We start from the raw sequence: 12,455 nt of genomic DNA, 5'->3' as shown, positions 1-12,455 counted from the left end.
GATCGTTCAAAGATGGCGAATCGAGTAGCCGGAATTGTTGCAAATCTGGGTTTATTTTGGTTTGTTTGTTATCTTATATAGTCTGTGTAATTTTATGAAAGGTGAAGATAAATGTTAGTTTCTTTGTAGAATATAAGTATGCGAGTGTATTTATATGAGTCAGTGGGCACATACGATCTGTAATTATACGCAGTAATGTGAGAATGTGCTTTTGATCATGATTTTACCTATTGAAGAACATGAGTGCGCTAGGTGGACGAGGTTTTAGTCTAACTATGGCAATGCCTCTCATACAACAATTCTTAAGTTTCCTAGGGAATAGAACATTATTTCGGGTGTACTTCCTACTCGTTGAGGGCTGAATTTAAGAAATTGTCCACAACTTCAAAACTAAGGCAAACAATTGTGTTTCACAGTTCTCATGAGTGCGAATAAATCGAGAAAATTAGTACCTTAATTTATTTTTAAGACTGCCTCTGTGGTGTAGTGGTTAGTGTGATTAGCTGCCACCCCGGAGGCCTGGGTTCGATTCCCGGCTCTGCCACGACATTTGAAAAGTGGTACGAGGGATGGAACGAGGTCCACTCAGCCTCGGGAGGTCAACTGAGAAGAGGTTGGTTCGATTCCCACCTCAGCCATCCTTGAAGTGGTTTTTCGTGGTTTCCCACTTCTCCAGGCAATTGCCCGTACCTAACTTAAGGCCACGGACGCTTCCTTCCCTCTTCCTTGTCTATCCCTTCCAGTCTTCCCATCCCCCCGCAAGGGCCCTGTTCAGCATAACAGGTGAGGCCGCCTGGACGAGGCACTAGTCATCATCCCCAGTTGTATCCCCGACCCAGAGTCTGAAGCTCCAGGACACTCCCCTTGAGGCGGTAGAGGTGGGAACCCTCGCTGAGTCCGAGGGAAAAGCCAACCCTGGAGGGTAAACAGATTAAGAAAGAAATAATTTATTTTGAAACATTCAAAATAATGTTAGAAGTATCATTTCAACAGTTTTATCATGTATTTTTATCCAGCGAAGTGAAATCTAAGAAAAAGCGTTACTTGACGAACTGAAATTTCTAAATAGTCAGCTTGTTGGTCTCTTTTCTAGTAGAATATATGTGATTCTTGTTGGCGAAGCGTTTTCATACATGTAAAAGTGATTTTCCCTATGATGATATATTTATCATGTTAATTTACCGCCGTTTATATAATATTCCAATACCAGGAATCCGGCTACTTCGGCCGCCATATTTTTTTATATTACGGTCTGAAGATTGGAGTCGGTCTTGGATAACTGTACGAGTTGCTTTAATAATGTATGTGACGAACAAGAATACTCAGGACATTGGCAGAGCAGATGATTACTATCACCTTTTGCATTACCACATATACAGTGAGGGAGGTTAGTAATATTAAAATGATCTTTATATTGAGGAGTGAGTGCATGATTGAACCGTAAACGTATAATGTTAATAATATGCCGCTGTGCATTTGAACCGTTAAGATACCAAGTTTTCTGTGAAATGTATGGTTGCAGCTGATAATAAAATTGACCTTTCGTGCGAGCGGAGCGTTGCCACACTTCCTTCCAAGATTGAAAGGCGGCATCTTTCATAAGAGGATAATAATCTGGGAAAAGTGTAGTTACTGTAAGAGGGTCAGAGGGTGAGTTACTCGCTTCTTGAGCAGCAAGATCAGCTTTGTCATTTCCAGGATTTGCATAATGTCCTTGGATTAAAGTTAAATAAACACTCGAAATTTCATGTTGATAAAGTAAATATTTAACATTATATAAATACCAATTATACGACTGCGTGTTCGAACGGAGAGCTTGTAAAACACCTTGGGAATCGGTATATATGGTTGCCTTTTTTTAGGGAATGGTGTTGAACATATAGGAGCGCTTTTCGAATCGCAAAAATTTCTGCTGAAAAGATGGAAAATGTATTTGGTAAATGTATTAAAGTATTAAACATTTCTTTATTGCCCACCCTAGTTTACACCTTCGGTTTACAGGCAATAAAGACAACAAAGGAAAATATACAAACATATAATATCTATTATAACTCTCCTAAAACTACATAACTACCTCACTAAATTTACTACGATGCTCCTAACAAGGGCGGATGTCCTGTCCACATGTTAGGGCACCCCCTAGGCTACATAAAAACACAAAATCTATTCTATCTTTCAACAAAACAAAGCAGAGAGAAAAAGGACAAAAACTAAAAAAACACAAAAACACACTTACTAAATCTACTACGATGCTCCTAACAAGGGCGGATGTCCTGTCCACATGTTAGGGCACCCACTAGGCTACATAAACCAACAAAATCTTTTCTATCTTTCAACAAACAAAGCAGAGGGAAAAAAGACAAAATACTAAAAAAACACACAAAACACACTTAAACTAATTTGAAGATGCTGCTGAGGCGGATCTCCAGACCATCAACTGCACCTCGCTTCACTAAAACTTAAATTTCAACTCCCTACAACTACCTAACAAAAAGAAAAGGGACACCTGGCTGATCGCGGTATCCTTGGTGATGAGGGAATGACTTCCTGCCATCATACCGCTCTCAGACACACCCGTGGGTCAGATATCGTCCCCACCTAAACCTCTATGACAATGTGTTTCCCTCCCCTTCTTTGTGTGACGAATCGCCGAAGTCAATCGTCACGTTCTTATCTATTGTCTCGCCTACTAATCTAATCTGTGTCGCCTTGTTGCACATTGCCTCTTCCATCTTGAACCTCCTTGAACGGACATGCTTGTTTATCACACTTTAGGATGGGTCGGTCTCACCCCATCCTTCCACTTATAATCCCCACTCCCTCTCTTATTCACATCTTTCCGTCTATCTTCTTCACTTACACCTATTCATCCACCTTATAATGACTTACAACTATATTGACAACACTATGTCTTAGAGTTTGTTTTCTATACACCATTGAGCAACACTGGACTGTTCACACTTTTAGAGTTTCCTTAATCCTCACCGTTCTTACATCCTATTTATATCTCTTAGATTTTTTAAATTTATTTTTTACCACTAATTGATTACACATTTCTTTACATTACCAATCTCGATGTACCGGTACCTGTTTATCCTATTTATTTTTTCTATTCACTATGATGATCTAATGATAATCTATTTCACTTTTTTTACCGAACTTGTCCACAGATCAACAATTTCTCTTACATACCATAGTTCTTTCCTCATATTTACATCACTTAGTCTAATAAAACCATTCTCTATTACACATTTCTATACATATCCGTTATAGTTAGCACACTTCTTTCTTATTTTCAACACTTTGTCCAAAAATTATTTATCATAATATATTTTTTGCGTCGCTTAGCCTAAATATCATACATTCTTCATATTTCCAACACTATACTACAATCTTTTCCTTTTGGCATACATTATCTGGAACATAACACCTTTCTATTGTTCACTTAATTTTTTTACAAACCTGGCTGTAACCAAATTTAAATATTTTGATATGTTTGTTTCTCTTTCCCATTCTCTACATAGTCACGTCGTTATCTTATGGCCCATTTCTACTTTTTCTATCTCTTTCTTATTCAACACTTTCCTTTTCATCTCTTCTAATTCGCTACATTTAGAAAAAATATGCATATCCGACCATCCCTCTCCACATAAGCTACATCTATCCTTGTTTTCTCGACCTATCCATCCTAATTTTTTTGGAATTCCAGAAACCCACCAGTATAATCCTCTTTTTCTCCTCCTACCCTCAAATTCGGTTCTTGGGTTCGTAGTTTCTACTAATTTGTTTAAAACTGATAATGAGTCTCTTTCCCTACATTCCATAATTAAAGTCTGTCTTTCTATATCAGCCACTCTCTTTGCTACTTTTTTCAATACCCAATCTTTCCTCTCTCCGCATCTTTCCCACCAGTCTTCTAATCCTATCCTTCGTAATTTGTTTTTGCACTTATTCACCCAGTACTCTTCGTTCTCCATACTTTTCTGGAACCTATACACCTCTTGTACTAAATCTCCTCCTGTTCCTTCTTCCAATCTCATCCAATACTTCATTACCCTCTTTGCTATAGTGATATATATCGATTCTTTACATACTACCCTAGTCCCTACATTAGCTGTACAGTTTGGAACCCCCATCATAATCTTACTAAATTTAGCCACCACCCGCTTTAATTCATTTCTATTCTCCTCCAGTCCCCACACTTCTACTCCATATAACACTTTTCCTTTAATCATTAATTAAACACCATTTCTTGAATTTTGTATTTAATATCCGGGAGTTTATTTTTAACCCCCCCCCCACTATAGCCAATGCGCTCCTCTCCCTTTTAATTTAGCTGTTTTGATCTGTTCCTTCCATGTTCCGTTGCTACTAATTTTCACTCCTAAATACTCAATTCTTTTTTCTGGCGTGATTTCTTCTTGTTCTACTATCCAAACTTTATTTTCTTTCTTGTCTTTCCTTTTCCTGCATACCATTATTTGTGTCTTCTGTACATTTATTCTAAGTGCCCATCTTTTTGTATATTGCACCACCTCTTCTAGTCCTTTTCTCAACCCCCGTGCTGTTAGTGCCAAAATCAATAAATCATCCGCAAATAACAGTCCCGGTATTTCCCGTTTGCTTATCCAAGGACATTGCCAACCCTCTCCTCTATGACCATCTAATATATTGTTTATAAACAATAAAAATAATATCGGTGTCAGTTTACAGCCTTGTCTTACACCCCTCTTGGATTCAATCCACTTACTCAGTTCACCCCCTTGTAATTTAATCGTCACCATTACTTCCTCGTATATTCCTTCTAATGCCATTCTCATTTTCGATGATAACCCAATATCCCTTAGCCTAGTAAACAACGCCTCCCTGTTCACTATATTGAAGGCTTTCTCCAAATCTATTTGCTGCTACATATAATCTCATCCCTGCTATCCTGACATATTTCGTAATTAGGGTATCCAAAATCCATATATTATCCATAGAATTTCTCTCTGTTCTGAACCCATTTTGATACTCCGAAATACTTCCATACTTCTCTGCCCAATTTAAAATCCGATTGGTTAAAATTCCTGTGTATACCTTCGATAACGAATACAGGAGTGTTATCCCTCTGTAGTTATTAGGATCACTTCGACTCGTTTTATTCTTGTAAATGGGACATAATACTCCTTTTCTCCATTCACTAGGAAATTTCGCCGATTCCCATACCTTGTTAAAAAATTTAAGCATCACCTTCAACATCGACTCGTTTGTCCCTACTTCTTTCCATACTCTATTAGTAATACCATTTGCCCCACCCACACAAATACGTAATACACTAGAGCGTAAAAACAAGGAAGCGCAACACTCGAGAAGACTGTAGACACTGCCGTGGTGGCTAGATGTGTAAACTTCCACTGACTCACAGCCACCACTACCCTCCCAATCTGGTTTTGTTCACCCGGCAGCCGGCCAGTACAGTGGGGGCTGCCGGCTTCGTACTACAATAGCACGGCAGCCGGGTGTCGCTTATAAGGCAACGACTTTTACCGGGCAAGTGTGAAACGTCTCGTACACTTCTTGCCCTGACAACCGTGTACCCGACACCGGTTACCCGGCAGCCGGGTAGGTGTGAAACAAACCTTAGAATACTGTTCATGATCATTGCTTTGATCCTTCAAATGATTATTTTGTTCTTTGAGAGCACTATTTTCAGCCTTGCTGTTGTTCACTTCGCTGGTTAAATGGTCTATGCACTTTTTAATTTCAGTGTTTTGCTGTAGCAGTTCATCAAATTTTCTGGACTGAAACTCCATTGTGCTGCAGACATCTTTCAGGATTTGTTGCATGTTGTTCACAGCTTTACATAGGCTTGTATTGTCCGCTTTTAATTTATTCTGCTGAAAAGAATATGAAGGTGATTTAGCAGAAGTAGGGTTATGTATGCATTGTTTACAGTGCCACAAAATTTACCCTGGATTTGGCAGCATTGGTTTAAAAAAAGCGTTTGAAGCATGCACACAGTTTAAATGGAACGTTTCACTACACTTCCCATCACACTGTACATAATTTTCATTCTCTTTGAGCGACACTTTGCAGGAACTGCACATAATATTGCTGGTATTGGGCGCCATGATGTGGTTATTTGTTGAGATGGTTCCCAAACTAAGCTTCGGAACAGTTTTTCCATGTAGGTACTCTTGAACAACTCTTGCGCAACTAATATGTTGTATGAAATTGCATTAGCCGTGATCATACAGTGCAGTGCAGTGCTGAGTCAAAAACTGCACTTTTTCTGGAAACTGTGCCTCTAATGGAAAATAATGAATATTTAAAAAAGTTATCATATTTACCTCTAAAAATCAAGTGATCATAAATATGTCTTTCAATCAATTGTGTGAAGCTGTTACCTAGCAACCATGCAGGCTTTGATCTGAAGTATTGAGATAACCATGACATACATATCCATGCCTTGTGCAGCTCACTTTATACAGATTCAGGGCCTGCGCAGTTCTTAAGGTACTGTTGCTAGGTAGCAACACGTTATACATTTTGTTACATAACACTATTATGTTACACAAATTTTCAGATGACCCCCAGCTCTAAGACATATTTATATCCATATGTGTGGTGTGGGTTACTGTAGACTCATCCTAGTGCGTGAACCATGGGAAATGGCTGAGTGGCAAAGTTAGGGGTTCTTAGAGTAGGGATAGCCGAAACTATGGAATAGGGGTGGGCATCTTTGACATGTTCTGAGCCAGGACCCTCCTCTTGGTCAGGCAGCAATAACTATACAATCCACTGGAGGTGCCTACCTGTTAGAGGAGAGATTCTCACTGTGACGATGTGTAAGCAAGGTAGCATCCTGCTTTACTGAGAATTTACCAAGCTCAAAATATTTTAAGCAAGAATCGGACCAATGGGAGTAATAAAGACAGTGATTCCTAAAGAGAACCTGAAATACAGTACGGTATTTCCTGTAAAAGAGATCAGGTCTCTCGTAGTGCACTGGTACAGCCTGTAGCTCCAAGTAGCCTATGCAGTGGTCTCCACTTTATGCACTAGCAATGCATCTTGGTAGGTGTGCTAGTTACCAATTGATGAGCCCAAATTGCCATACTGGGGCGAAACGCTGGGAACCAAGAATGAGTTGACTGGAAAATTTATTATGGAGCCAGCAAATAGTATCCATCCAATGTGTTAGGAGTTAATGATATTCAGGTAAGTGGAGATAATGAGGAGATAGAAGATTATAAAGTGTTCTTACCAGGTGCTAAAACAGGAAGGACTGTTCATGAGGCATATTATCGCACTCAACATAGTTTCTGTTAGGATCGTAAATGAGAGATGGCATGGGTAGATTTAGCAGTTGGAGGAATTAAGATAGAACTATCTGTGTGAACCGAATTTGAATTGAGGAAATGTGCAGATATTCCAGGAACTTTTCGATGATACAGATCACTATCTGATTTGTAGTGAAATAATTATCTCTAGATCTACGACAGAGAAAGCGAAATATGTCTGCAGACAAATAAGGGTACAGAATCTCCAGGATGTGGAAGTTAGACAGAAGTCCATGGATATGATTAGTGAAAAGATCCAAATGATAGACAGTAAGCAGGTTCAGGATATAGAAAGAATGGGTGAAATACAGCGATACTGTATCAGGAATGGCAAGGGAATGCTTATTAACAACTATGTGTAAAGATTGGCAAAATCAAACATGTTGGTGGAACGATGAAACGCGTGTTGCTTGTAAATGAAAAAGGTGTATCAGAAATGGCTCCAAACGGGCTGATGCAGACAGGGAATTGAATGCAGGACTGAGCTGGATTTGCATCTAAGAAAGTGAAACGCTACAATACCAGGACCTCATCCAATAAGTGAGAAACCAAGAGAACTGTGACATACCTTATTGTTGAGTTGAGTTCAACTGTGGTCAAAACTTATGCTTGCACAACTGAATAACATAGCCCAGTTTTACAGACGACTCATTTGGCTGCACAACTTCAACATTCACTGCCATAATGATAGTATTAGCAAACTATATTACTTTGTGGAAAGTGAAAGGAATAAAGACCCCAACTCACTGTATTCCTCTCTCTAATGCTTCTTGACTGAAAAACTACTTAAGATTCCTTAGTACAGTGATCACACGATCATCTTTCTGGCAACCACTCTTTCAGAGATGAAGATGGAAGATGAAAAATGAAATGTCGTATGGCTTTTAGTGCCGGGATATCCCAGGAGGGGGTTCGGCTCGTAAGTTGCAGGTCTTTCTATTTGACTCCCGTAGGCGACCTGCGCTTCGTCATGAGGATGAATACAACACAGACACCCAGCCCCCGTACCATTGGAATTAACCAATTAAGGTTAAAATCCCGACCCGGCTGGGAATCGAACCCGGGACCCTCTGAACCGAAGGCCAGGACGCTGACCGTTCAGCCAAGGAGTCGGACAAGATGGAAGATGATGTCCAATAAGAGTAATCAATAGATCCAAAGAAACAAACCAAATCTTATGTTCCTAAATAAGAAATTGTTACATTACATTAAGTGAATAATGTACTAACAAAGGCCTAACAACAATAATAATTAGTAGCCAATTTATCAAACGTGAAAGCATTTGCTCTGTAACTTGCATGTAAAACGTGGGAATAATGTATATTATTTAAGCTATAAAGCAGTGTGCATTACTGAAGAAAATGAAATAAAGTTATACAAAGGTCATTCTTCTTTTATTACTCAGCATTTATAAGCCATTTAGCTTCATCTATAGATGATAACTTTGGTGTATCAACTATTTTAATGAACATTTGGTGTATCGATAAAAGAAAAACCTAATTCCTTGCAATGCTATTGTTTTGTTTTATCCTAAGCAGAACAAGCATTTATTTTTTATTTTGACAACACTTACATTAGGTTGTGTTATTTCTACTGCTAATTGTCTTAGAGCTATGAAGTAATCCATTTTATGATGTATCATATCCTGAAATTTTTGTTGCCAATTTACTAATTTTGTTATTTATGGAGTTAGCTTGTTCTTCCAGAGACCTCTCATTTATAATTTAGTGTGGGGGGTTTGGTGTCATTCTGAATATATACACACATAAAAACGTCAAAATTTACAGATGATTTTAGAATTATATATTTACAACAATATTTCTTTTACAGGAATAAAAAGTGACACACACAGTTTCTCTATAATCTCATCAAGTCAATTTATGTATGGGTAATAACAGAGATAATACATTTCTTCATCAAGGAAAGCATTCCATTTGATGATTAATGCTGAATATTTGATATATTTGATATGGCAAATAACAGAATGTACTGATGATGTATACTCACAGAATAAAAATAATTATACTTCTAATGCATAAGTCTGCTTAACACCTCCAGTTTGTTATATTAAAGTAAATACAGACGAAGTACAATCTAACTTATACATATCTGAATACTAGAATCTAACTTATACATATCTGAATACTAATTCCTTTTCAACTATAACAACATAATTCTGTTTATTAAGTATTTAATTAATCTTGGCAAATGAGAAATACAATAAATTCTTCAACATTATAGGTATCCAAATTGATCATGTATTACACAATGGTACATTTCATTTTTGAGAGACAGAAATATTACACTTACATTCAGTAAGAAAGACCTCTCAGTATATTGTAACACAAACAATCTTGACCAAACTCACAACCTTTCTTTGTATGCTCAGAAAAACAAAATACATACTAAGATATTTTAATAGAAAAACTACAAGTACTACACACTGCATAAGAAAGAAAGAAATAATCCTTTACAGGGCTTGTGTCAACATGAGAGACATTAATGAGAACATCTAATAAACAGAAAGAAAGAAAAGCATTAAATTAATAATCATAATAATAAATACAGCAGTAGCATTATATACATGTAGTAGGTACACTAACGGGCCAAGTTTCAGGACAGCCACACTGAACACGATACGTGTGATGTCTGGCTATGCATCCGAGGGTATATAAGCGAAGGCATGTTGCGTCAACATCATAGACTTAGTTTCTGTTGGAATGAGTCAACATAGATTTGAGTGAGTTCGAACAGGGCAGGATTGCAGGGGCCCTTAAGTTTGGGCATTTAGCCAGAGGGATTTCACAACAGTTACATGTGCCCAGGTTCACTGTTAGCAATGTTAGTGTGAAGTGTCAGGGAAGCAATGAACCTAATTATCACTCTGGTAAGCCTAATAAATGAACTGGTAGGAACTGCTGAACTCTAAAGCGTAATGTACGAACAAATTACCAGACATCCTTGTCAACTACTGTAGAGGACTTCTGGAGTTTTATTTCCTTGAAAAAGTTATAAACAAATGAAAACTAGCTTTAAATGATAATCATAATTTGATAAATGCCAGAAGATTAAGATAGGCCAATGCCATTGATTAGTTCTAATGAAGATGCAAGCATGTCTTCAGATACCCATAGTTGTACAGAATGTGGGTTGAGTTTCACCTCAGTTAGGGGAGTCATCAAACATAAATCTAAGGGGCATGCACAGTTCTATTCAGAACAGGATGAATAAATTATCAGCCAATTTAAAATTAAGCGTAACAATATGGAACCCATTCAGACTGATGACATACAGAGTGAAACTTTAAAAAATAGCAGAATATTTCTCATAATATTCATAACAATTTGGTGGCAATTGACTCTGGGATATTTAATAATAAGATTAACAGATTCCTTAGTTTTGTAATTGAAAGTAATTCAAAACTACCTGGACCTCTAGATCCTGCCATATATTATTAACAAACAAGAACATTACGTAAAGAACCACAAAGACTCTCATAACCCTCAATGAACCAACTATGCAAGGTGGATTCAAGGTCATTATGAGTACAATTATTTTCATAAAGGAAAGGCAGTTGTTAGAAATGTTATGAATCATGGCAACAAAAAACATAGCTCAATGAACTTGACTGTCATTGAAAATAGATTTTACTTTATTTTAAGAATATCCAAAGAAAATGTAAGAATCTAATTTTTGATATCGGTAAATTACCACTGAATACTGTTAAGAAGACAATAAAAGGAATTCCACTTGACATCTTAGCATGATCATACCACATACTTATCAAAACAGTGAAGGAACTTCGTTTTCATGAAGTAATCATGATCATTATTGATTTAATGTTCTATATAGGTTGTATACCTCAAGTATTATGGAAAGGAAGAGCAGTTCTAATACAGAAAGGAAAAGGAGATGTCAATAATATTTCATCTTGGAAACCAATTACTATTTATTTTGTTAATAAATAAAGGAGTGTTAGATCTTCAGATGAGATCTCGAATAAATTGAGCTCAGTCAAAACCAACATAGTTTTGTATATAATGTAGCTCGATGTCACATAAATTCTAAACTCAATGATGGGTGCTTGAATGATGCTAAAGAAAAGAAAAAGAATTGCGCAGCAGATTTCTTAGATGTTTTTCAAGCCTTTAAATTGGACATGCAGTATACTGAAAACACTCTTAGAGCCCAAGGTGTACAATCCGATCTTCACGATTTTAGATCCCCCTATTTGTTATGAGAACAACCTTGAAGATCAGGCAGTCGGAGTTAATGAAGAGACCATGTCCGGCAGTTGAATTCTGTACTACAGTAAGAAACACTATGACAAATTTTGGCAGCCGAAATCGGTATACAGATTGTTGTTTGATGCATGAGGAACTACATTTCAACATACTGCTGATAATCTGAGGTCTGTCTATATTGAGAAAAATACATTAATAAGACTGAAGAGAGCGTTGCTGCGGACTCAAATGCTATTAACTGGGACTTACTGGAATGCTGCGTGAAAGGGCAACTTGCCTAAGAAGCAAACAGCACCATTTATGTATCTTATATATATAAATGAATAGTTAGCAGAGTTAACATTTTCACTACATTTCTTAAAAAATATTAATTTCATCGAGAATTCTATGGCTATTTAAATTTTCTTTATATAGATACAAAGTAAAAATCCCTGAGTCAACTATTTACATTATGAGGTTTCAGATGTAAAATACATTTTCATTTCTTTTCGAAATTTATGGCTCTCAGTGAAAAATGTCCCCATAGTTTCTAGGTGCAATAGCAGCTCCGTCACCTCCGAAAGGTCCATTCTTATTTTTAATTCTCTCTATATATTTCCACTCTCTCTGTCAAATAGTATTCAAATGATAATAATGTCATCATGATCATCAAATGACAATGCTTCTTGTAGAATGTATGTCAGTAAAAGAGAGAGAGAGAGAGGAAATTACATTATTTCTCAACACCCCTTTTCAACACAAAATGTAATATGGATCCCCATCATAGTCTTCTATTTCTCCTCTTCTTTATCTCACTTCTGAATTTGTGTTTCTTGTTTCTCTTAGGATTGTGACTTCTGGTCTTGTGAGAAATTTCGTCTGCTTCACTTACCTTAAAATGAAAGAT

The 12,455-nt window shown here is 37.1% G+C and overlaps 1 protein-coding gene across 1 annotated transcript in view; it reads right to left on the bottom strand.

The window, feature by feature from the left end:
- Positions 1-9,158: 9,158 nt before the first annotated feature.
- LOC136875922 (nipped-B protein) overlaps positions 9,159-12,455 on the bottom strand; it is a 140,503-nt gene continuing 137,206 nt past the window's right edge. The window contains exon 6 of the mRNA XM_068228256.1: positions 9,159-12,440. Coding sequence (XP_068084357.1) covers positions 12,330-12,440 — 111 coding nt within the window. The 3' untranslated portion in view covers positions 9,159-12,329. The remainder of the gene's footprint in view (positions 12,441-12,455) is intronic.

Source organism: Anabrus simplex, chromosome 6, assembly GCF_040414725.1.
Source record: "Anabrus simplex isolate iqAnaSimp1 chromosome 6, ASM4041472v1, whole genome shotgun sequence".
In the NCBI taxonomy this organism is placed as follows: domain Eukaryota; kingdom Metazoa; phylum Arthropoda; class Insecta; order Orthoptera; family Tettigoniidae; genus Anabrus; species Anabrus simplex.
The sequence above is the reverse complement of the archived record's forward strand: the minus strand, read 5'-3'. Positions and strand labels throughout refer to the sequence as shown.